The 27,241-nt window shown below is 39.5% G+C and overlaps 1 protein-coding gene across 2 annotated transcripts in view; it reads right to left on the reverse strand.

Annotated features, from left to right (window-relative positions):
* The window catches only part of LOC134357401 (A disintegrin and metalloproteinase with thrombospondin motifs 19-like), a 381,779-nt gene that overhangs the window by 120,126 nt on the left and 234,412 nt on the right, over positions 1 to 27,241 (reverse strand). For both annotated transcript variants that reach the window (XM_063068949.1, XM_063068950.1), the window contains exons 13-14: positions 23,149 to 23,318; positions 4,991 to 5,118 (exon numbers count right to left, since the gene is read on the reverse strand). In XM_063068949.1, the coding sequence (XP_062925019.1) occupies positions 4,991 to 5,118; positions 23,149 to 23,318 (298 nt within the window). The remainder of the gene's footprint in view (positions 1 to 4,990; positions 5,119 to 23,148; positions 23,319 to 27,241) is intronic.

Below are 27,241 nucleotides of genomic sequence, written 5' to 3' on the forward strand. Positions count from 1 at the left end.
ATTTTGCACAAGTCACCACACCAAGTAATTAAAGTGATTCCACTCAACAACAACTCTGTTCAAAGAAGAATAGATGAAATTTCCGAGAATGTGAGAAACACATTTTGCAACATAATTAGGACAACAGAATTTCCTCTGCAGTTGGATGAGTCAACTTTGACAATCAATGGATTTTTACTTCTTGGTTATGTTCGCTTTATAAAAGACAAAATCATGGTTCAAGATTTGTTATTTTCAATCGGACTAGAAAAAGATACAAAGAGGGATTCAATATTTCAGGTTGTTGAGCAAGTTTTCAAAGAGAAGGACATTCTGCTCACCAATATTTTTGCTTGTGCAACAGTTCCAGCAAAATCAATGACAGGATACCACAGTAAGGTTATTACTTTCTTGAAAAAAGCTCTACCTAACATGTTTACCATTCATTGCGTAATTCACAGACAACATCTGGTTGTAAGAAACCTATGTCATCGGCTGCACAAATCATTAAATACTGTTATCACAGCAGTAAATAAAGTCAAGTCTCAAGTTCTTAATTCTCAACTTTTTTTTTGAGAATGATGAACAGTTTGAATGCTTTCTGTTGCACACAGAAGTGTGGTGGCTCTCGAAAGGAAAATCCAGGAGATGCTTTTAAGTGTTTTTTCAAACTGCGATAAAATTCTTTGAAGACTTAAATGCTTCATTCTGTAATCAACTCAAGAATATTAGGCTTGACACTGCTTATTTGTCAGAATTATTCATAAAGTTTAATGAATTCATTCTTCAATTGCAAGGAGATGATATGAATCTTATCAAAGTCAAATCACCACATTTCTGTCCACATTAACCCTATTTACAACATTGGCTTTTGCAACACTTTTGAGTTTCCTAGCCTCTCTGAGTTGGAAGAGAAAGAAAGAATACCAGATGATGACCTTCAAGTACGCTACATAAACACATGTAAGAGAGATCTTTGGAATTTCTCTTGATGCACATTCCAGATTGGGTAATAAATCCATTCCTGAAAACTTATGATGAGGAATTAGCAGGAAGGATGATGGAAGAACTAATCTTGCTACAAAATGACTTTGAGCTGAAGTAAAAGTTCAAATAATCAAACTTGTAGTTGCAGAAAGAAATCTTGGACTTTATTGTGCACTGTGGAGAAAGATCAAGATATTATCAAATGTCCATCCAACATCATATTTAGTGAGCGCAGTTTCAGTGCAGTTACCCAACATCTTTCAAAGCAATGAGACAGATTGAAAATTACTGAGTGAGGGGATCTGAGACTCCTTCTGAGTGACACTCAGCCTGAAGTTGAGAAGCTGTTATCACTGTGCCAAGCCCATCCATCTCACTGAAAGGTGACAAAGCAATGAAATGGTGGACAGTTGACTACTAACATGTGCTCTAAAATTATTAGTGAAAATTGTTTTTGCTGTCATTAAATAAAGGCATAATTTTATTTGAAGCTTTATATATATTTGAATAACCTTTCCAAATATTTGTCACTGCTTTGAATTTGCAGCTCCTATTTTACTGTGCATCATAAATCAGAACTCTTCATAGATTTCATGTAATGGCGGGAAAGGGAGCGTGGGGATGTGGTCTGTGAGCCAAAGGGGCACTAATCTAAAAATGTTTGACAACCACTGGTAAGGTAGATACATGAATGTCAGCATTGAGACAGTGGAGGGCTAAGTTCTGTGCTGTATCACACTATGGCTTTTAAGGTGATCGCAGTGGTCATCTACAATGGTGGAAATTATCCTGGATCCAGCAAATTAAATCACTGGTCTCCATATCTGCACATTCGCCTCACACAAATGCACGATGGAATTTTTCTGCGTCTCTGGATCCTGGAACTGCCTAGCAAAGATCAAGAGATGAAGCTTCAAGTGACACAGAGCAGGAAATACTGGAATCAAAGCAGGGCATGGGGATTAGCTAATACTAAGGGTGAGAGATTTTTTAAACAAATTGAAATATCTTTAAAAACTTAAAATTTATGTAAATATAAACAAGTTAACAGATTAAAAAGATAAAATCCACTAAAGCACAAAATTACTTACAAGTCATTAATTTAATAAAAATCAAACAAAGGTAAAATAATTTTAAAAATGTTATTCAAACTTCATTTTGAAGGGCGAGAACACCTTTCATACTATGAAATGAGGAGTCTCTCATCCAACACTAAGTCTGACTAGCTGTAATACTAGAGAATCCCAGCAAAGCCAAGATTGATGATTGTTATAAAAACCATAAATACGATCTGTTGTTCTTTTGTTATGAACCTGAGTTTAGTAGTTGTGTAATTTATCTGAAAACATGCTTGTATTAGTGATGGTACTATTTTGCTTCCAATATAAGGTTTTCATCATGGTTATCTGCAAAATGAATAATTTCTTGTGGTATATGTAGTCTTTACACCTTTCCTATAATGTAAACACCTGAGGTTAGTTCATCATGAAAAAGTACTTACGATAGATAGGGCTAAAATTTGGGATGTCTACCATGTGACACTTATTGTAATTTGCAATAAAAAGTCCTCATAAATTTGTTTGGTAACAGTTTTAACATCACTATCATTGAAATTATAGTGGTATTGTTGTCATTTTTTAAACTTTGCCAAACTCGCCTTCTACTGCTGCTATTTTTAGTCAGACAGTCCAAGAGCATTCAATGCAGTACTTTACTTCAAAGGTGCTCATTTTTAAACACTTGGAAATCCATAGCACTAAAAAGTACGGCTGGATTTAAATGCACCAATGATATACGAATATTTTCACGAAAAATCTGCACTTCATAAGTGTAGTTACTGATCTGTTACTTGTGTTTAAGTCATCTGGTTTGATTTTAGGTCATCACTTATATGAATGAAGACTCCTTGCCTTAATATATTTGTTTTAAAAGTTTACATGTGCTAAAATTTAATCATATGACATGCACAATAAGTGAACTTCTGATCAATTTCTGAATTGCACATCCGATAAATAAGTCTTTTGCTGGAAAAAAAATGTTGTATCTTGATGACTACAAATCCTAGCTTTATACCAGATTAAGGTTTAATTTTTGGTATCATGCTTTAATTTTTTTTCCAATTGTATTTATTTACGTTTTTCACAAGGCTTTGCATAATTGGTTTAAGGAGGGGCAATGCTGTTGAGCAACTGGCAGAGATGCAGCCTTGTAGCACTAGAGTGTAAGGTGGTGCTCCAAATCCGATACTCAGTGCCTCAGCTGGTGAAGGCAAGCATATGATACCTCTTCTTCCACACTCTGTCCACCTGTGTCACCACTTTCAAGGAATTATGGAAAGTTTCGAGGTCTTTCTCTTCAGTAACACTTGCCAGAGCCCTACCATTCACTGTGAACATCCAGGTCTGGTTTAACTACACATGCCTGCGTTAAGTTCCATTATTTTCCTTTGCTTATGTCCCCAGTTAATCAGGGTTCTAGTGTAAATGTGAAACAACCTTCTTCACTATCCACCGTACCACCAGTCTGGGTGTCATCGGTAAGCTTACCGATTAGGCCACTTAGTGTTATCTTCCAATTTTTAATATGTATAACAAACAATATGGGACGGAGGACTGTTTTCAGATCTCCAATCTGAAAATGCAACACCCCACTACCACCATCTGCCTCCTAGCTCCTATTGTGCTATTTCACTCTGGACCCCACTAATTCTAATCTTTCAAATCAGCTTAGCATGCAGGACCTTGTCCAAATCCATGGAGACAACATCTACCACCCTGCCTTCATCAACCCTCTTGGTCACATTCTCAAAAACCCCTTCAAATTTGTGAGACACAATCTCCCTCAAACAAAACCATGCAGATTATCCCACATTACTCCTTGTCTTGCCAATGGAAATAAATCCTGTCTGTTAGAATCCCTCTAGTAACCTTCCCATCACCAGCCTGTAGTTCACTTCCTTGTCCTTGTAGCCTTCTTGAATAAATACGACACATCTGGTCAAACAAGAGGGATTTTTTTATCTTTAAGCATGTCAAATTATTAGCATCTCCCTTTCTGCTCTTTTTGTAAAGATATTCGGTGCAGGAAAATCTAAGTTGCGATAACAGAGTAGTATTGCTTATGAAGCTGCTGCCTCACTGCTTCAATGACCTGATTTCAATCCTCTTCTCTGGTGCTGTCAGTGTGGAATTTCCATATTCTCGAGGTGCACGGATCTCCTACATCCCTAAAATACATGGGTTGGTAGATGAAATGCTCACCGTAAATTGTCTGTGGTGCGCAGGTGAGAGGTCAATTCTGGGAGAAGTTGATGGCAATGTTGGGGAGTAAATGAGATGAGATTAGTGTAACTGGTTGCCTCATGGTTAGTGTGAACCTACTGGTCTGAAGAGCTAGCGGCAGTGTTGAATGACGCCATAACAACTCTAAAAATGTGGGTTTGTATTTTCTTTGTGCCTTTTAACAAGTAGTCAACAAAGTGGATATCCCAGGATACATCTGGTCAAGTGAATACCTTATGAATAAAACTTTATTCCTTATTTATGATTTGAAATTAAAACTTGAACAACTTTAAAATTTGTTGAACAATGTTAAAATAATTAAATAAAAGTTCATCTCTGATCTTTAGTGCAAAACTCCCCTGAGTGTATCAGTATCTAATCCTGACAACTTCAATGAAATGTGGTGTTAAGAAATCAGTTCAATTGAGAGATGATAATCTAGCATCCCTTTAATGCTGAAGGTTGTAAAAAAAAACTCCAGCAGAATATCCAAGAAAATAACTTTCTTGTGTCACTAAGACTTATTTTTTTTCTTCCAGTTCTGTGATTCTGTATCTGTATCGATATTAAACAGCTGGAATTGTAGTTTCTATAGTTTTGAATTATTAATGTTTTAAAGTACACTGCTTTGCAGTTGTTTATGCCTGTTAAAATATTACCTGCACATTTCAAAAGAGAGTAACAAATGATTATTTGCAGCATTGAACTTAACCGATGCTATTTTCTGATGTTATTGTACATACCTGGCATGTGCCATTAGCACAGATGTCTGCTTCATGTGGACCACATGGCGTTCCATCGAGCACTTTTTCTGAGATCAGTATCGGTTGATCTTTCCCCAGGGGAGAGCAAAAGAGTGCACAAGGCTCCTCTGAACAGGAAATCAAACAATATGTAACACATCATACATTAGTCTCGTCTATATAACCAAGCCTTGTGTAGAAGTATGTCTTGATCATTTAACTTGACAGTTCTTCAGCTGATTTTTATTGAATTTCCAATATCCATGACAAAACTATACTTATTTAGGTACTTAAATATAAAAAAAAACTAAGTGCCACTATGAAATTTAACAACTAAGTGGCTATTTTCCCCTTTTGATATCACAATAATCAAACAAAACACCATATTGGTAGAATTCACACTTCATTATATTTTATAAACCTGTGTACCACAACATATAAGCTTAAGACTCCATGAAACATTAGCAATAATTGCAATATTGTTTAGAGTTCAAAAGTAGGTCAATGCTTCATAGCTATTATGAACTATAAATTATTAAAATAATTTGCATTAGAATTTCACCCAGACACAATCATATGTATTGACTAATATCTGAAGTACTGTATAATTTCCTCAGTAAAAATGCATCACAAAATAAACCAAATCTAAATCTACAACTCAGTTTTGAGTCTTAAAATGCACTAACTGAATACTTTTTGTGAAGTCAGTGGTCTCTGGTACATGAAACAGACAGACCCGGGAAGATGGTGGGAATATAATTCTGACAGGTTGTATTGAAATAAGATTTGAGGACAGTTGTTGAATCTAGAATTAAAGTTATACTCAATTTTGACTTGTTTCGTACTGAATAAAGCTATTAAAAGGCTGATACATCTCTCAAATATCTAACATCTCTGTGTTCTTTATAGCTGTGCGAGTTTTCCACTTCTTTTTCTGAAGGTGCTGACTCACAACTGGTATATGGCTCCAAAACATAGACAGCTAACTCTGATCTGACCTTCCAGCAAAAGCGTACATATTAATCTGGAATTGATACCTCGGGGTTTTTTTTTAAATCTTTTCACTGAATCAGGATCCATGCAATGTCCCCTACCCTTCCTCCAGTTTCCTTGGTTAATGAACAGTAAATATAATTTTTTAATATATTAGCTTTTTCCAACATTGGACTGGCATTTTGCAAATAAAAATGTAATGTATTGAATATTGCTTCCTAACTAGAACATTCTTCAAATTGCTCCAACTGTAAAAAAAAATATATTTATCTGATCAGGAGCAAGGTGAGATCATTCACAAATTCTTTGAGAGGATTGAAATAAAGCAGGAATGGCATATTCACAGACCTATAGTTATATGCAAGCCTCTCTTGATCACTCTAACTGCTTATTGTCCTTCAGTTCCCTATGACTCTGATTTATTTATCCTATGTACATCAAAACATTCAGTGAAATGCATTGAATATGTTAACAACCGACACATCCAAGGACATGATGGGAAAGACCAGAAGTATCACCACACATTCTGGCACTAACATAGCAAGGCCACGATGTTCAGCAGAACAATACAAGCAGCAACAATGACAGAACAAAACAAGACAACCACAGCAAACAAAGCCCTTTCCTGCCCCCTCCCACCTACTCTCTCTCTCTCTCTCACACACACACACACACACACACACACACATACACACACACACACAGTCCTCTAACCACAGTACAGGCTGTTTTTGGGCCTCCAGTCCTTGGCCCCAGACTCACAAACATTGGCCTCCAACCTGGACTCGCATAAGTGACCTTGGGTCCACTCCCTCCAGACTCACCAACTTCGGTCTTCAACCTTTTGGGATTTACATTAGAATGCAATTTTCCCTATATTCTGAAACCATGAAGCTGAAATTCCATTCCTAGTACACTTTTGACACAGACCCCCTTTTTTTTAAGGTGCTTCTAACATTCAGAGATGAGTTTCCTGATTCAGTGGAATTCGCACTATCACAGGATGATCTTCTTGAGCCTGGGTGTGTCTAGTCCGGTGGTATTTATACCCCTGTTGACTGTCCCTCCTTTATTGATTAGTCCTCATCAAATCAGATTTCTGCTGTCCTAACTTGTTTACAATTGAATTCCAGTTCTTACTTAGAGCAATACTGTCTTTTTTAAAAATTCTTTTCCTCCAGTTTCATTTCAATGGCTTCATTCACCAGGTGGTCCCAAAAGCCATTGGTGCGGCAAAGTCGTTTTATGCCATCAAAGTCAATCCTATGGCCATTGCGAATGCAATGTTTTGCTACCACCGTTTTCTCCGGGTAACGCAAATGGATACACCTCCTGTGCTCCTTGATGCCGGTTTTCACCGTGTGTCCCATGTGCCCGATATACACTGCTCTGCATTCACAGGGAATTCTGTAAAAACGCCAGCTGTCCTGAGTCCCAGGTCATCTCTGACCCCCCTTAAACTGTGATATGAGCTTCCTTATGGATTTGTGGATGGTAATAATTCAGTATTTCTTCTACCCATTGCTACTGCCTGTCTTCCCTAAATTTCCATGTTTTCTGGAAGGATCGCCAAAATTTTATTTTTATTCTTTTTTTTCTTTAATTGGGTTCTTTTGGACTTTTTGCTTTGTGGCTACCTGTGAGCAAGCAAATCCCACGGTTGTCTTATTTATACATTCTTTGATAATTACACTGAGTGGAATATACATATACACACACAGTATACAATACAATATAACTACAATGTACACATCCACATCATAGTAAATTTTAAATTGTCCCATTCAGGCCTAAAGCCTAAAGATTTAATTGTTGTAGAGGCTTTCTTTCTCCTGTGGGATAATGTCTTTCCTGCCAAGGGGGATCACTTTGCTTGACAGGTGAGACTTGTGGCAGTGAAACAATTTCAGGTTTTGTGGCCTCCACTACAGTGGTTGTAGAGTTGACTCTGGGACTGCAGGTAGTGGTTCCGCCAGCTGTGGACATCTTTCTTCTGGATGTGTTGGCATCCTGAACAGTGCATGGCAAGGCTCACTGGATGATGTGGATCATTATGTGCGAGTAAAATGTGGCAGTGGATCCGGCCCAGTGCACGATGGGTAAAGCCTTCCCAACTATTGAGCTACATGAAACATTGCTGTAGAAAAGCAGCATCCGTCATCAAAGGTCCCCACCACCCAGGCCATGCTCTTTCCTCACTGCTGCCATCAGGAAGAAGGTACAGCTGCCTCAGGACTTGCTCCACCAGGTTCAAGAACAGTTACTACCCTTCAACCATCAGGCTCTTGTACAAAAGATGATAAGTACATTCTATTTCTGGTGTTGCCAGAACTGATGTTTTAAGGACTCTTTATCTTGTTATTTTATGCTCTTGTTATTTATTGTTATTTATTTATATTTGCACTTGCACAGTTTCATTGATCCTGTTTACAGTTACTGCTCTATAGATTTGCTCAGTTTGCCCGCAGGAAAAAGAACCACAAGGTTGTATGTGTGATGACATGTATGCACTCTGACAATAAATTTGACTTTGAACTTTGACATCACCATTTTCCTTTACCTTTTGTAAAACCACCTCACACTGCTTTGTTCATTGCCATTTCTTTGCAGTCTGTATCATTGAGTTCAAGGGGTGGCGCACAGTAGACTTGTTTAGCAGGAACATGTTATAGTAATCAAGAAATCCTCAAAAGGACCACACTGTGACATATCCTTTAGCCTTGGGCATCCACCACTATTTGAATTCTCTCATCACATTTGTGTAATCCTTGTGCATTGATAGTGTGACCACAGTAAGTGATGCTTGGTTTAAAGGACTCACAGGTATTGTGTCATGCTCAGAGCCCTTAATCTTCTATTCTTTTTGTCACTGCCTTGAGATTTTGGTGATGTTCCTTGTCATTCTTACTGGCAACAATAATAACATCCAGGTTCACTGAGTGCCTGGGCAGATTTGCAGCACATAGTCCAAAGCTTTCTCTTGGAGAGCAAGCACAGATGTGATTCCAAAAATAAGCCTATTATAGCAATAAAGCCCTTTGTGAGTGATTATGGTGAGAAACACATTCGGCTCTTCTTCTGTCTGCATCTGTAGGTAGCTCTCAGCTAAGTCCACTTTGCTGAAGTGGTTCCCTCCAGAAAGGATTGCAAGGATATCCTCAGGGGACATTAATCTAGTTTCAGTACTCAGTTAACAGTGACCTTCAAATCGCCGCAGATCCTGACAGACACATTCTTCTTGGCAACTGAGTCCACAGGTGTTGGTCATGGGACTCCACTCTCCTTGGAAAGAATTCCTTCAGCCTCCATGTGATCTAATTCACTTGCTACTTTATCACACATGTACGTATAAGGAATCAGATAGGCTTTGTGAAATTTGGAAGTGGCACTTTCATTTAACAGAATTTTACCTTTGATATGTTTGAGTTTTCTAATGTTATTCCTAAACACTGTGGTGCCATTATCCCGTATTTTCTTAATTCGCTTTCAGTTAACCCTTTTGCAGGGGATGTGGCATGCAAATAGTCGATGAATTTCCAATCCAGTTGTAGCTGTCTCAGCCAACCACGTCCCCACAATGCACGCCCTTCAGTTTTTACAACATACAAGCCGAATGTGTCTCATTGACTATTGTAATTCACTGTTAGAAATGTCATTCCCATGGGAGTTATCGTTTTTCCAGTATATTCTTAGTTGGATATTTGTAGGTTTCAATTCAGTATCTTTGAAATGCTGTTCAAGCTCATCTTGTGGAATGACAGGAACAGCCAAGCCAGTGCCCAATCACAATTTTTTGTCCGTAGATGGGTGACCTTCCTTTTTGTCTGTAGACGGGCGATCTTCTGTTTCATCTGTAGACGGGCGATCTTCATTTCCTTTTAATTAATTTGCCACTCACTTCTGGTGCAAGCCGTATCGCTTGTCAATTGTCAGTTTTCACATTGTACATCTTCAGGCTACCAGTCCTGTGTCACTCTCATCATTATCGGATTTTTCATCAACAGCATGCAGAATAGTGCTCTGTTTTGAAACTGCAATTTGACTTTTTAGCCTTTTCTCTTCCCTGTGCAGTCCATTTATTTTCATCTGCCTGGCAGGCTCTTTGTATGTGCCCTTCATTATTGCATGTTCTGCAAGTTTCACTTTTAAACCCACATGGGTCTGGTGTACGTGAGCCCCTACCACAAAGGTAATACAATTTGATCAACCAGGGAGGCTTCTGTTCAGGTGTTACAATTTTATTCACACTCACTTTCATTCTAGACTGCAACTCATTTGTGTTCCTGCTGTTTCCATTGATTCAGATATTTCAACTGCTCTTTTTATGTAAGTTGTGCTTCAGTTAGGAGCTATTTTTGAATTCTTTCTTGTAAGATTCCACAAACTAAACAATTTCTCAGTGCACCATTAAGTTCTTCCCTGAACTGACAATGCTCCGAGCAATTCAACTACGCCTACTGAAATGGACTCCCCTTCCTTTTGATTCTGCTGATAAAACCTAAAGTATTCTACAATCACTAATGGTTTTGGTTCTAAAAGTCCTGCATTACTTTCGCAATATCAGTAAAGCTTATTTCGGTTGGTTTGGTGAGAAAACTCAAACTTCTAAGCCAACTGTATGTGTTTAAACCCAATGCGTCAGCAAAATCGGCACTCACTTCTCATCAGCTATTCCAATTGCTTTAAAATACTGCTCAATCCACTCAGCATACAACATCCAGTTATCTTTTTTGCGATCAAACATGTCTAACATTCTGATGAAGACAGTGATTTCTACTTTTATAACTCACTGTTTATGAACCTGCGAACTTGTGTGTTTTCTGCCTTTTTTTAACTTGACTGTTCTCTCTCGAGACACATGCTGCACTGCTTGTTTTATAAAACTTGAATGTCTCACTGCGTTTCAACAATAAGGTAGTTGTCTTGGGTTCATTTTAAAAATACCTCGTCACCACCGTTTTGTAACTCCAAAACATAAAAACTAATTGAAGGGAAAACAAGGATGCTGGGAAATAACTTGTGTACACTTGTTTTCACTTTGAGTGAGGCACGACATATAATGTGGCAGCATAATAACATATGCCACATATGACCTGCAATGCATTATGTAAACAAAGAGTGCTTAATCAAAAAATGTATTTATAACATTACTTAAATATTACTGAAACATCAAATACACAACAAGTACAGTCTTTTGAACAAAATCAAAAACACTAATTTAATCCAGTTTTGTCTGCAAATGCAAGTACGTCTATGGTAAGGAACAAAATTTTTCCCCTAAAGTTTGCATTTGTTCCACATGGATTCAAGGATGACTAATTCAAAGGGGTGATATTAATCCTGGTAGAGATTCCCCAAACTCTTCTCAGGATAAATACTCATACCATTTTTACAGCATGGACTCACACCTCCTGTAGGTCTCAAATTGTCTCATGCCCAGTGAAGCGTAGCACCTATATTTGCAATGACTGTGTATGCATTTGCATCTACAAGAAGCAAGATTACATGATGCAGCAAAATGCCACATTGGTAAATTTTGAAACACATCATGGGATTTGACACTTAATCAAATGAATTTTATATCCGATTAGAAAGCTGTTGTGAAGAGAAATCAGAAAGTATTTGTTATAATTCTCTAACCAAATATTTTCAAAACAAACTTAATTAAAGACTAATTTCCACAATTTAAATGGTCAGAATATGCTTGTAATAGTTATGGCTTATAGAAGTTAACATGATTATACTTGTGGAAGTAATTTCTTAATATGTTTAAAACTTAATTTGGAATGTACTGGACAGAGAGAACATCAAGAATACTGTGAACAACTGATCTGTCTTTATGCCTTGTGACTGATTGCCAATAGGCTGTGTATTTGCCCACAGTCTTTCATCAGTTAAGTTTATTAAATATGGTGCATGTCAGAATTTTTTGAACAAACTGTTACCTGAAGCTCACAAATTCTGGAAGGGAGGTTGCAAATCAATAAACATATCCAATACTGTAGTTGAAAATAACCATAGAATACTATATAAGCTCAGGCTACTCTCTCATACTCTCTCATTTTTTGGTCTGCCGTGCAGAGTACTTTCCCATAAATGATTATCTCTACTAATAAGTTACTGCTAATAATAAGTAAATTTTAATTTTCTGCTATTTTCTATCTCTAGCAGCAACTTTGACGGCTTGCAACACAGAAGCCCAAAGAAAAGTTTTGATTTTTCACTAATAATAATGTCAAAATAATAAAACCATAAGACATGAGCATATTTAGGCCATTTGGCCCATCACGTCAGCTCCGCCATTTTATCATAGCAGATTTTATTATCTCTCTCTACCCTATTCTCCTGCTTTCTCCCCACAACTTGAGACATTTACTAAACAAGAACCTAATCATCTATTTTCTAATCATCATTAGAAAATAAATTGAAGAACTTTTTCTGGTGAACACATTGGCATGATTAACCATTGGCCTGCTTCTGCACAGACTGTGCTATAGTCCTAACTCATAGATAGAATGGGCATTGAAATCCAAGTCAGAGTTGCCCATAATTACCAATGACACATGAGCAAATTTTAAGAAGTTTGAAGAATAAAAATGTAGGTAATTTTTTAATTACATAAGTGATAATGGCTGGCAAACAACTTCAAAACCCTCAAGATTTAATCTTATATGTGCAAAGTTTCATTCTGATAATGCTTAATTAGTGCCTGTCAGTTTTAAAAATAACTTTTTTTCAGATTCATAATCAAACTTCATTTACTTCTGAATGAGATTTTTTTCTCCATATTAACATAACACTGCATCTCAGTTAGAATTCTTCAGTCCAATTCAGTGAAGAATCAGTCGCTTTCTTGCTTTCACAGGCCGCAGGTAATCTCTGCAAGGTGCTGCATGACCTACACTACCAATAATTCCAATTTTATGGGCAAAAGCTTCAGGCAACCATCAGCGAAGTGAACCATTAATGTGATTCCTTCACCGTTGACTGCAAAACAGAGGCTTATGGGTTCTTACACAGACTAGTTATTCTTTCAAAATATATTAGGCAAAATATTTTGTCTCTTGCACTGTAAAAAGATATTTTTGTGTCTAGTTTTTTTTAAGCACAGACATTCAGGAGAAGAAACAGAAACTGTAAAGTTCAACCTTCCTTAAATATTTTATTGAAGTATTTATGATATGAGACCTGTTCTGTAGAACACTTAGTTTGTAATAGAGTTGTAAGAATAGTAATATAGCTATACCCTTTCACACTTCAAACATAATCTGTGGTTATGACTTTCTAAACTTGGCTGCCTGAATGAGAGCTAAGTAAAAAAAATGTTTTTTTTACAAAAGAAAGCATTATGAGTCAGTGATGTAGTGCCATGATAGCATTTCTCTTAGTATCTACCAGTGGAATACATTCAGAGACAATGACGTAAAGGAGAGTGTTACTTTTTCAAGTTTTCTATCAAAGCAACAGGTCACAGCACATTTATTTTGTTTCAAATATTAGTTTCCCTTCTCATTCTTTTTATCTGCAGCTTTAACCAGCGTCAAAGCAATAAAAAGATGGGAATAAAATTTGTAAGCAACATTTGTCTTTGCAACTTTATTATTGATTTGAGCACACTACTTGGGCTGGTTGTCAATTCCTCCAGCTGCATTATGGTGATAATTGCTGCAACCGATTTGATTTTTTTTTCAGATTGTTTCTCTATTTCTTATTTATCTTACAGAACAAGTCGTTCTGTGCCAACTTCAAGAACACATTCACGAACATATCAAAATTCGTGCCTGAGTTCAAACAGTACTCCTATAAGTCAATAATGATATAAAAAAAATTGGCTTTTTAAACTGGGATGAGAGCATTGCTGGAAATGCCAGTATTAATTAATCATTTCCTAGTACTCTTAAGGCACCTTCCTGAACCACTGCAAAGATCCACTGAATTTATTGACTGAAAATGTCAGAAGTTCAATAGGAAAAGAACAGTAAACTCAGGATAGTCTTCAATATAAGAGCATAGTACCATAAGGCCATTTGGCCCATTGAGTTTGCTCCACCATGGCTGATCCATTTCCCTTTTACCCCCAATCTCCTGCCTCCTCCCTATAACCCTTCATGCCCTGACTGATCAAGAATCTTTCAACCTGTGCCTTAAATATACCCAATGACTTGACCTTCACAGCCACTCATGATAATGCATTCCGCAGATTCACTACTCTCTGGCTGAAGAAGTTCCCCTGCATCTCTGTTCTAAATGGGCTTCCCTTTATTCTGAGGCTGTGCCATCTGGTTCTAGACTGCCCCACCATAGGAAACATTGTTTCCACATCCACTCTATCGAGGTCTTTGCACATTCGATAGGTTTCAATGAGAACTCCCTCATTCTTTTGAATTCCAGTGAGTGCAGGCCCAGATCCATCAATCAGTCCTCATATGGTAACCGTTTCATTCCTGGAATCATTTGTGAACCTCCTCTGAACCTGTTTCAATGTCAGCACATTCTTTCTTGGATAAGGAGCCAAAGCTGCTTACAATATTCCAAGGGAGGCCTTAGCAGTGCCTTATAAAGCCTCAATGTTATACCCTTGTTTTTGCAGTATATTCTAGCCCTCGCAAAGTGAATGCTAACATTTCATTTGCCTCCCTCACCACCAATTCTACCTTAAAATTAACCTTACAGAATCCAGTACGAGTCCCTTTGCACCTCAGATTCTTGAATTGCCTCCCATTTAGAAAATAGTCTACACTTGTTATTTCTTCAACCAAAGTGCGTGACAAATATCTGGGGATACGAATTGACAATAAACTGGACTGGTCTAAGGACACTGAGGCTGTCTACAAGAAGGGTCAGAGCTGTCTCTATTTCCTGAGGAGACTGAGGTCCTTTAACATCTGCCGGACGATGCTGAGGATGTTCTACGAGTCTGTGGTGGCCAGTGCTATCATGTTTGCTGTTGTGTACTGGGGCAGCAGGCTGAGGGTGGCAGACACCAACAGAATCAACAAACTCATTCGTAAGGCCAGTAATGTTGTGGGGATGGAACTGGACTCTCTGACGGTGGTGTCTGAAAAGAGGATGCTGTCCAAGTTGCATGCCATCTTGGACAATGTCTCCCATCCACTACATAATGTACTGGTTGGGCACAGGAGTACATTCAGCCAGAGACTCATTCCACCGAGATGCAACACAGAGCCTCATAGGAAGTCATTCCTGCCTGTGGCCATCAAACTTTACAGCTCCTCCCTTGGAGGGTCAGACCCCCTGTGCCAATAGGCTGGTCCTGGCATAATTTACATATTACTATTAACTATTTATGGTTTTATTACTGTTTAATTATTTATGGTGCAACTGTAACGAAATCCAGTTTCTCCTGGGATCAATAAAGTATGACTATGACTATGTACTGGCACCATATCCCATCTGTAACTTCTCTGCCCACCCTCTAAACAGTCTAAGTCCTTCTGCAGCCTCCACAAACAACAGTGTCCCCAGCACCTTCCGGTAGAGGCTGAGGGTTTGGAAGATGCTGTTAGAGTAGCCTTGGTAAGTAATTGTAGTGTATCTTGTAAACGGTGAAGCCACAGTAAAATGGTAAGTGTGGGAACAATTTTTTAGGGTGCTGGATGGAATGCTAATCAAGTGGTTTGTTTGGGGCAAAATGGCTTGAATGCTGTGGAAATTGCACTCAGCTGGAAGAGAGGATACAATTCCAATAGATCCCAAAAGTGGCTTAAAATTTGATGGGAATTTTTTTTGGGGGGGCTTGGGGGGAAGAGAAAGAATGCAAGTTGCCTTTTGCAGGTTGCCCAGTATTCAACTTTATCTTATTACCAGGATACTGACATGGCAAATCTATAGATATGCAAATATATCTATACATTGTGATAGATAAATAGATATCATGTTTGTACAATTTGTCCTCTTTGCAGACTGTTTGCTGTCCATCTCTGTTTGTGTGCAGTCTTACATTGACTCTATTTTGTTTCTTTGTATTTACGTGAATGTCGACAAGAAAATGAATCTCTGGGTAGTACTTAGTGAGATAAGAGGGGTGATTGATAAGTTCATGGCCTAAGGTAGAAGAAGTCAATTTTAGAAAATCTAGCACATTTATTTTTCCTACATTTACACACTTAGTCCAGCGGTCGTGGAGCATACGGATCCCTTCCTTGTAGAGGTTGGCGTCTTGGACCTCCAGAAGTGGTCCACAGCAGGGGTGATTGATACGTTCATGGCCTAAGGTAGAAGGAGATGAGTTATTAACTTCAAACTTTCTGCATTTTCACTCAAAGAGTTGAATTGCAAGTGCATGTAACAAGAGCTGTATAACTCATCTGCTTCCACCTGAGGCCACGAACTTATCAATCACCCCTGCTGTGGACCACCTGGAGGTCCAAGACGCTCTCATTACATGCACGCGCAGTTCAGCTCTTTGAGTGATAATGCAGAAAGTTTGAAGTTAATAACTCATCTCCTTCTACCCTAGGTCACAAACTTATCAATCACTCCTGCTGTGGACCACTTCTACAAAGAAGAGATCCGTATGCTCCATGGCCACTGGACTAAGTGTGTACATGCAGGAGGAGAGTATGTTGAAAAATAAATGTGCTAGGTTTTCTAAAATTGACTCCTTCTACCTTGGGCCATGAACTTATCAATCACCCCTCGTAATAATTAAAATTACTTTAATCACTTTACTTTGAAGCTGGATCTGTAGATGGCTAAAGAATTCACTGCTCTTAACTACAAGTAATAAAATGTTATGACTATAAATGTTGTAAGTGATATAAGTGTTATAACTCTATCCTGTTGGGCTAAAGCCTGGCCACTCTAACACTGATTACTCCAACATCGGCCACTCCACTTCCACCTCACTTCTTTTTATTCACCCCTGCTGAGTCCCAGGAGATTGTTATGATTACAGCCCACTGAAAGTCTCGAAAGGACCCAAGCTCTTTTTAAACTCGTGGGTGAAAATCCCAGGAGATCAGCAGTTTCTGAAATACTCAAACCACCCCGTCTGGCACCAACAATCATTCCATGGCCAAAGTCACTTAGATCACATTTCTTCCTCACTCTGAAGTTTGGTCTATACATGCAGCATGACCATATTTCCATGCTTTTATGCATGGAGTTGCTGCCACATGATTGGCTGATTATACATCTGCAGATGCACAGGTTTACCTTATAAGGTGGCCACCGAGTGTACTCAACTACAGTACTTAGAACGTTGGTAATTGTAATACTTGCCTACCAAGAGTATTTTCCTCTGTGATCCTGACCACAGTTTACATACCACCAAAAGCTTATGTTAATCAGGCACTCAAGATATTGAATGCTGTCATCAGCAGACAAGAATTAGCCCACCCAGACACATTTCAAATCATTCAGGCTTGTCTGAGGAAATCTCTGCCCAATTATCATCAGCGTATAACCAGCAGCACCAGGGGTCCCAACACACAGGACCACAGCTAAACTACGATTATGAATTGCTACCATTCCACTCTTAGACTGGATTTTGGCAAATCAGATCACTTGCTGTCCCTCCCCTACCTGTACACAAGTAGAGGTCAAAGAGCAAGGCTCTAGAGATAAGGACAGCGAAGAGATGGTCAGGGGACGCAGAGGAGTGGTTATGGGATTGCTTTGAGTCAGTGGACTGGACTGTATTCAAAGACTCATCTGTGGATCTGAATGAATGCATCATGGTTGTTCCAGACTTTAAAAAATCAGTCACAGACAAATGTGTCCCCACAAAATCATTCAGGGTCTTCCCAAACTAGGAGCCTGGATGAACCATGAGATCCACAAACTGCTGAGATATTTAGTGTCATTCAAGTCTGGTTTCAAAATAAGATACAAGATGTCCAAGTATGATCTCCGGAAAGCCATCTCACGTGCAAAATGGCAATTCTGGATCAAACTTGAATCACTGAAGGATGCTCGACAGCTGGGCTTGAATGCTAACGCCTCTTACAAAGTGAAACCAAGCGACATAGGTGACAGCAAAGTTTCGCTCCCAGATGAGCTAAGTGCCTTCTATACTCACTTTGACAGTCAAAACAACGAGGCAGCCTCATGAACACCCACAGCCCCTTATGACCTGATGATTTCAGTCTTTGAGGCCGATGTGAGAGCATCCTTCAGAAGAGTGAACCCACAAAAAAGCATCAGGCTCAAATGGGGTACCTGATTGATTGCTTAAGAGTTGTGCAGATCAACTGGCTGGAGTGTTCTCCAACTCATTTAACCTCTCATTCCACCAGTCTAAAATACCCACCTGCTTCAAGCAGGCTTCAATTACAGCGGTGTCTAAGAAGAACACGATAGCCTGCCTTAATGACTATCATCCAGTAGAGTTACATCCACTGCTTTGAGAGGTTGGTGATGAAACATATCAACTCCTGCCTGAGAAGTGACTTTTATCTGCTCCAATTTGTCTACCATCACAACAGGTCCACAGCAGATGCCATTTCACTGGCTCTTCACTCCTAGAACATCTGTACAGCAAAGATACACACAGCAGGGTGGTCTTTATCGACTACAGCTCAGCATTCAAAACTATCATCTCCTCAAAACTAATCAAAAAGCTCCAGGACCTAGGCCTTGATACCTCCTTGTACAGCCGGATCTCGATTTCCTCACTTGCAGACCTCATTCAGTTTGGACTGGCAACAACAACTCCTCCACAATCTCCATCAGCACAGGTGCACCACAAGGCTGTGTGCTTAGTATCATTCTTCACTCCCTTTATACTTATGTACGTGAGGCTAAGCAGAGCTCCAATGCTAAATATAAATTTGCTGACAACACCGTTGTTGTTGGCCAAGTCAAAGGTGGTATGAATCAGCGTATAGGAGGGAGATTGAAAATATGGCTGAGAGGTGCCACAACAACCTCTCACTCAACGTTAGCAAGACCAAGGAGCTGATTATTGACCTTAGGTGGAGAAAGTAGGAGGTCCGTGAACCAGTCCTTATCGGGGGGATCAGAGTTAGAGAGGGTCAGCAACTGTAAATTCCTCGATGTTATCATTTCAGAGGATTTGTACTGGGTCCAGCACGTAAATGCTATTATGAAAAAAGCATGGCAGTGCCTCTGCTTCTTTAGAAGTTTGCGAAGATCTGGCATGACATCTAAAACTTTGAAAAGCTTCCATTGATGTGTGGTGGAGAGTATATAGACAGGTTGCACCGTGGCCTGGTATGGAAACACCAATACTCTTGAATGGTAGATCCTACAAACAGTACAGAATGCAGCCCAATCCATCACAGGTAAAGTATTCCCCACCACTGAGCATATCGACACAGAGCTCTGTTGCAGGAAAGCAGAATCCATCATCAAGGACCCAGGCCATGCTCTCTTTTCACTGCTGCCACCAGGAAGAAGGTACAGGAGCCTTAGGACCCACACCACTAGATTCAGAAACAGCTATTACCCCTCAACCATCTTCAACTTCATTCGCCCCATCATGCAACTGTGCCCACAACCTATAGACTCATTTTCAAGGTCTCTTCGTCTCATGTTCTCAAAATTAATTGCTTATTTATTATTATTTTTTCCTTTGTATTTGCACATTGTTGTCTTTTGCACACTGGTTGTTCATCCATCCTGTTTGATGTGGTCTTTCACTGATTAAATTGCGTTTCTTGGATTTACTGTGTATGCCCATAAGGAAATGAATCACAAGGTTGTATATTGTGACTTATATGTACTTTGATAATAAATTTATTATGAACTTTCTCATGCAATTAACTGCCTATCTCCAGACTTTGAGTCTTTCTACTGCAAGTCTCTGTACCTCAGCTTCCACCACCACCCCATCCCCACCTTCACGCCAGCATTAGATGCAGTGTCCTCTTCAAAACATCTGCTGCACCATCAACTTTGGGCGGCTGGTGGCACAGTGGCATCAGCACCGGACTTTGGAGCAAAGGCTCCCGAGTTCGAATCCAAGTCGGGCCACCCCCCGAGCACGCTTTCCATCCGTACCAGGTTGAGCGTCAAGCCAGCCATTCGGCCTCGTAAAGAACAAGGGTTGAGTCAGGAACATTCATATCGTGACACGGTTAATCTGAAAGGAGACCAATCCTGACACTACACGCCAGACAAGAATGGCTGACTGTCTGGTGCGACACGCTAGGAAGGACCATCAGCTTCAAAACTCAGGTGGACACTTGTACTTCTGCTTCTATTGTTGAATGTACTATACACCCCAATACAGAAGATCACTTGATCAATTTTTGTGTTTAGTCACCCCAGTGGGGATCAGCAAAATTTGATGTCTCCCTGCCACAAACAGATTTAACAGACTGAATTCCTAAAATACTCAATGGCTAGGAACATACAGCCCTTTGGCTCCTATCATGCTCTAGATTTTATTTCTGTCATGACCTCTGTGATACAGCTCCCCGGAGTCTCTCATCTTTCGTGCCGTAGTGTGTGCACCCGCCCCCCCATGCTTGCCCCTGCCTCTGAACCCGTCTTGATGGATCACTGTGCATTGTTGCAATTGTCGTTGCTGCTGGGACCTCTGAGTTAAGTTTTCCTTGTAGCTTCTGCTTGCCTCGTGACAGAGTCTCTGCCTCCCTTCTGTTAATTATGCATACATATATTTACAACGGCCACTTCAACTTATCCTGGCACATATGGCCAAAAGCCTGCACAATATATCTACATGCCATTGAAATCTGTAAATCCTGTCAGCGGCCAGAACTCTGTCCATAACTATTTGACTGAGATTGTGATGCCACAGATTTAAGTCTGATTGCTATCAAGTCCTCCCATGTCATGGTCAGGTACTTCAGCATCAAAATCATTACTTCTCTGCTATGCTGCCCTACTCATCTTGAGCATCCCTCGAGCTCATCTTGAGATATTGTGGATCTGTACTGATTCAGCTCTTCAGGCATTTTGCTCTCAGGTCCCACTCCAACTGAGAAAGATGTAAGCTTGCAGACATCAGATGACATCACCTCTTTCAAAGTTTCAGAAAGAGTGCAGTACATTCAAGGTAGAGATGGATTCACTTTTTTGGTTCCTGGGAAATTAGGGATTATGGGGACCATCAGGAGAGTGGAGCTGAAAACAACAAATAGATCAGCCAGAATTTTCAATGCCAGCTCAAGGGGAGATCTACTCCCATTTCTTAGGTTCTAATGTTCTTAAAACGAATAATATAATTCAATTAACAACATAGCACAATCACCCCCTATCTCAGTGGACAACCGGGAAACAATTCCCCTGATATCCTCTAAAAGGCAAAAATCTTCAGATGCCAGAAATCTGAAATAAAAACAGATTTGCTGGCATTACTCATTTAATCCTGAAAATTGATGGAGACAGAAATCCATTCAATATGTAAGGTCAACAATTGATTGTCAATGGCTAGAAATATTAACTCTCTGTCCAAAGGTACCACCCAAGCTGCAGATTAGCTAAAGCATTTTCTGTTTTCATACCCTTCCTACAATTACAATTGTATTCCTACAATTTATTTAAATTTCTAATTGTGATGTCAATCTCCTTTTCCTACTATGTTAAAGTTAGGACATCAGTGTCATCCTATCATGAATTAATTCACAATACTTTTCACTTCAATCTCATTTCTTCAACACTCAGCTGTTGCGGGACCAGAAACTGAGAATGATGGGAGTCCTGGCAACAATAGCACCTTTACTTGGTACTGGCCTGATATGAAAGAATACAAAAAATCAAAGATTCATTACTTAGCCACGTTCCTGAGGTGGTCAACAACTCAAATGCATTCTATTCATCTGGGGATAACATGCACGCAATGAAAATATAGATAACACTTATAATGACGTTTGAATTAAGGAAATTCACCTTATGGAAATCACAAATTACCACATGAAATAAAATTGGTTCTTACAGAATTTATGTGGGAAAATAAATAAATGAACACAAAATGCTAAAGAAACAACAAATGTTATCAATTTTTACTTCTAGTTACCCATTCCTGAGGCAATAAGTTCTGGATATGACAACACCGCATCAACTTGGTTGGCAGTCACAGACAAGTCTCTCTTTGCTATGCCCTCTTCAGTCCAAGGACCTGTGAACAGACATCTCAGAGTGCAATGTTGTTGCGCTCTTCATCTTTGAGGCATTTGTGCTGATGCGCTGCATTGTGGGGACCTGCAGCGGCCATGGCCAGCTCCTAAAAGTAATCCCTCTGCATTTACTCCATCTTCATGAAGTCACTGGGCTTTATTCCATTAGACCCTGAATTCCTTACACCACTTATTTGTTGTAGTTGTAGAAAACCCACGTACTCACAGGGAGAATGTATAAACTCCTGTTAGACCGTCACGGCTTTGAATATATACTGCTGACACTGCAACAGCATCATGCTAACTTCTACACTACCGTGCAGCCCTTTCCTCCATGGACTCATCCCTTTCCCTGATATCCTCACTAGCTGAACCATGAGCCTTGTGTGTCAGTGAAAATGCTTCTCAGTTGAAGAGCAGGGCAGCACAGCGTAGTGAAATGTCCCTCCTTCGATGGGAGAGGGCATGGCTGTGGCTGCTAATCTAATTGATGCATTGAAATCATAATCCAAATATTATCATCATAGTATTGGGGGACTGAAAGTAAGAATTAACAGAATTGTTCTTTTTTGCTTGTTTTGCTTAAGCCTCATTCATCCCTTCTCTAGTGTCGGCTTCAGTTGTTATAGTGGTGGGTCACTTTGTCATTGCTGATAAAATGGCTCAGTATGAGAGAAAAACATTTCTGCAGGAAAGCGTCTTTGCTTGTAACATAGGACAATGGGAAAGGGAAGTTTGCATTACAGAAAATGGCAGTACTATTTCTGGGAATGCAAGCCGTCTGTGATACAGGCGTTGCCTATCATACTTCTGTTGCTATGAACCACTGTGATACCTCTGCATTACTTAATAGAACCGGCATCAAACATCGGCCACAAAATACGTGGCTTTTATTCTGTGACTTCTCAGAGATCACTGTTGAGTCACTGATAACCAATTTACTTTGGCACCACTTTGTCAGCTGTCATATACAATCATGATATACTGTATATCAGATTTGCAAATTCTGTCAATTCACAAAATTGTTAACAGGAAATCAATAGATTCAGTTGCCTGAAGGGAGCAAACTATATTTTAAGTTTTTAATAGCATAGTTACCTTTATCGGTGACAGCATACCACTGCAACGAATGCTTCTGATATGATGGTCTTTTGAAAGACTGGCATTGTAAATCTCGAAAACTTGCTACTCCTGTCGGACAAGGGGGATTTCTGCATATCCTGTACTGTACACGGGAACCCTGACAGTTTTTGCCTTCAGGACCTGGCCTGCGATGGAAATAAAATAAGAAGGTGCAGTTCCAATAAGTTAGATCATTTAGCTCTGCTTGTAAATAATTTCCAAACCTTTTCCAAGATAAATCTCAACTCAAGAATTATTGCAATTTTGTACTGACATTGATAGATCTCCCATATTCACCTTAGAGTATCCTGACCAAATAAGTAATTTTCATGGCAGAAAAGTTTGCCCTAAATTACTTTCCATTTTGTTTTCCATCTTCTCCATAGCCATCATTCAAATCACTTGAAAAAATGGGCATATTACTTGAAGAAAATCAGCCACTTATGCTAGATCTGAATTCTTTTCAATATATTGACACATATTGTAAAAGAGGTTACCTTTGCAGCTGGTGCTACCAGTTGAATAATCAGAAAAATATTTTTTTATTTTAAGTGAAACAACAATGCCTATCCTACTGAGTGCCAGGGCAAACAGTGGAGTAAGAACATCTAAAAAGACACTAGATCTCCTTGAAAATAATCCGATCCCAATTGTTTATTCATGTGGCAGCTCACCAGCTGCCCCAAATATATTTGATAATCTAATGCTTGACACAAGGTTGTCATGGACTTCATAAATTGCATATTTAATTTTAAAGCTGGGTGCTGATTTAAGGTGTAACCTAAAGATTCTTGTTTAGCAGACTTAAGGATTTTGTCCCAGTTATGTATTCTAAAGATAACAGAAGGCATTAGACCAAAATTTGAACAACATAAAGTGGCATCATCTTTATGAACATTTTTTGAGCTCATTTATGAAATAATCACTCATATAAATAATCCATCAGGATTAAAATGGATACAAAGTTTTTCTGGATGTTCATAAATTTTCCTAATTACTGCTCTTCAGGCTGATCTCCTTTCCATTCAGAAGTACCTTAAACTGCTCAATTTGAGGTTATTGATTCTCAGTTCTATACATGCAGGTAATCTATTCATTTCACTTTCAAAGTCTGAAACAATGGAAGCAAAACACTGATTGGAATGGCTTTAAATTAAATTCATCATCTTGAGGTCCACTACAATCTTCATATTTGACAATATCCAGGTTTAATTTATTTGTCTTTTCCAGCAAGGGATACACATGTCAGCAACCACTTATAATTAGACTTTACAAAAACATTAGGGGTGCAGTCAATAAAAAAAAAATGACACATTCATGGTTAGGACATGTAATTAACGCCTGGTCAGAGAGATGAGAAGCATCTTCATGTAGGAAGAAGTAGAGAGATGATGTAGTTTAAATAGTCATTATCAAAGTTGAAAGACTAAACAATTAAAAGCACGATCAATATGGTAGAATATGAGAAAATATCAGAATCAGGTTTAATATCACTGGCATACATTGTGAAATGTGTTGCAAAACAAAAAAAGGAACATTGTTAAAAAAATTAAATCAGCAGTGCAAAAAGAAAACAAAAAGAAATAGTGAGTTAGTGTATATGGATTGATGGTCCATTCAGAACTCTGATAGTGGAGGGACAGAAGCTGTTCCCGAAATGATGGGGGTTCTTAATGATGGATGCCACCTTTTTGAGGCATCACCTTTTGAAGATATCCTCGTTGCTGGCGAGGCTAGTGCCCATGATAGAGCTGGCTGAGTTTACAACTTTCTGCAGCTTTTTCCCAATCCAGTGCAGTGGCCTCTCCATACCAAGCAGTAATGGAAGCTGTTAGAATGCCCTCCATGGTACATCTGTAGAAATCTGTAAGTGTTTTTGGTGACATATCAAGTCTCCTTTAACTCCTAATGAAATATAGCTGCTGTCATGCCTTCTTTGTAATCGCATCAATATGATTGGCCCAGGATAGATCTTCAGAGATACTGATACCCAGGAACTGAAACTGCTCACCCTTTCCACTGCTTTCACCCTTTCCCTCAATGAGGACCGGTGTGTGTTCCCTCAACTTCCCCTTTCTGATGCCCACAATCAATTTCTCGGACCTAATGGTGTTGAGTGCAAGGTTGCCGTGGTGACCCCGCTCAACCAGCTGATTTATTTTCGTCATCATCTGAAATTCTGTTAACAATAGTTGTGCCTTTGATAAATGTATAGATAGCATTTGAGTTGTGCCTATTAATGGATGTAGAAAGAATGGAGCAGTGGGCTATCCATGCATCCCTAACGTGCGTGTCAGTGAGGAGAAGATTTTAATGCCAATCAACCCAGACTGTGCCTTCCTGGTCAGGAAGTCGAGGATCCACTTGTAGAGGGAGGTATAGAAGCCCAGGTTTTGGAGCTTGCTGATTAGAAATGAGCGTATGATTGTGTTGAATATTGAGATGAAATCAATAAACAGCAGCCTAACATAGATATTACTATTGTACATGTGATCCAAGGCCAATTGGCGAGCCAGTGAGATAGCATCTGTTGTAGACTATTGTGGCAATAGGCAAATTGCAGTGCATCTAGGTCCTTACCTAGTCAGGAGTTGATTCTGGTCATGACTAACCTCTCAAAGCACTTCAGCACATTTTCTGGGAGTGCAGCTGGGTGACAGTCATTAAGCCAGCTCATCCTACTCTTCTTGGGCACTGATATAAATGCTGCCCCTTTGAAGCAGGTGGGAATATTGAGGATGTCATTGAACACTCCCACCAGTTGGTTGACACAGGTTTCAGGGCCCTACCCGGGACACCATCAGGGCCTGACACTTTACAAGGGTTCACGCTCTTGAAAAATGTTTTGACATCAGACTCCGAGACAGGTATCACAGGGCCACTAGATGTTACAAGGATTTGAGCAGGTATATCTTTATTCTCCCTTTCAACACATACACTAAAGGTTTTGAGCTCACCTGGAAGTGAAGCATCACAGTCATTCATGAGCAGGTTTAAGCTCCTCGGCACCAAAAGGCAGTCTGGCATTCAGTATGATCACACCCGCTCTGTTCCTGGACTCATCTCTTTTGTGCCAATCCTCTACAGCCCTCAAGTTCCAGATCTTTCAAAAATGTATATCACATAGCGGCCACTTATTGGATACCTCTTGTACCAAATAAAGTGGCTACTGCAAGCATGTTCGTGGTCTTCCGATGTTGTAGTCCACCCGCTTCAAGGTTCAACATGTTGTGCATTTAATGATGCTCATCCGTGCATTACTGTTGTAACGAGTGGTTATTTAAGTTACTGTCAACTTCCTGTCAGCTTGAACCAGTCTGGTCATTCTCCTCTGACCTTTCTCATTAACAAGGCATTTTCACCCACACAACTGCCACTCACTGGATTTTCTTTTCTCTTTTGCATGTTCCTCTAAACTCCAGAGAGTGTTGTGCGTGAAAATCCCAGGAGATCAGCAGTTTCTAAGATGCTTAAAAACCCTATTTGCCACCAACAACCATTCCACCGGTCAGACTCACCTAGATCACATGTCTTCCCCATACTGATATTCGGTATGAACAACTGAACCACTTGATCATGTCTGCATTCTTTTATGCCTTGAGTTGCTATCACTTGATTGGCTGTTTAGATATTTGCATTAACCGGCAGCTGTACTGGTGCACCTAACAAGGTGGCCACTGAGCAGATCTCTTCTTTAAATTCTTCCAGTGATCCATCTCCCCACCTCTCTGAAGTAGAAAATTCTCAAGATTCATCACCCCATGGTAGAAGTTCCTGCATACGTCAATATCATCTGACTGCATGCATATCTTCTGACTATGTCCCCTGGTTTGAGATTCTCCCATAAGCAAAGGCAGCGACCCTGTCATGTCCTCTCAGCATCCATCTGCTTCAACAAGACTTCAGCATTCTTCTAAATTTGAAAAGAGAGCAAGGGAGGCTTGGGAGTTGGGAACTGCATGAGAGTTGAAGAGATTCTAAGTTTTTGAAGGGCTGTACGACTGGAATGAACACCAGAAGAATAAAACCATAGAAAATCTTAGAGACAAAAATGATCATTTTAAACGCA

This window comes from Mobula hypostoma, chromosome 16 (genome assembly GCF_963921235.1).
Source record: "Mobula hypostoma chromosome 16, sMobHyp1.1, whole genome shotgun sequence".
In the NCBI taxonomy this organism is placed as follows: domain Eukaryota; kingdom Metazoa; phylum Chordata; class Chondrichthyes; order Myliobatiformes; family Myliobatidae; genus Mobula; species Mobula hypostoma.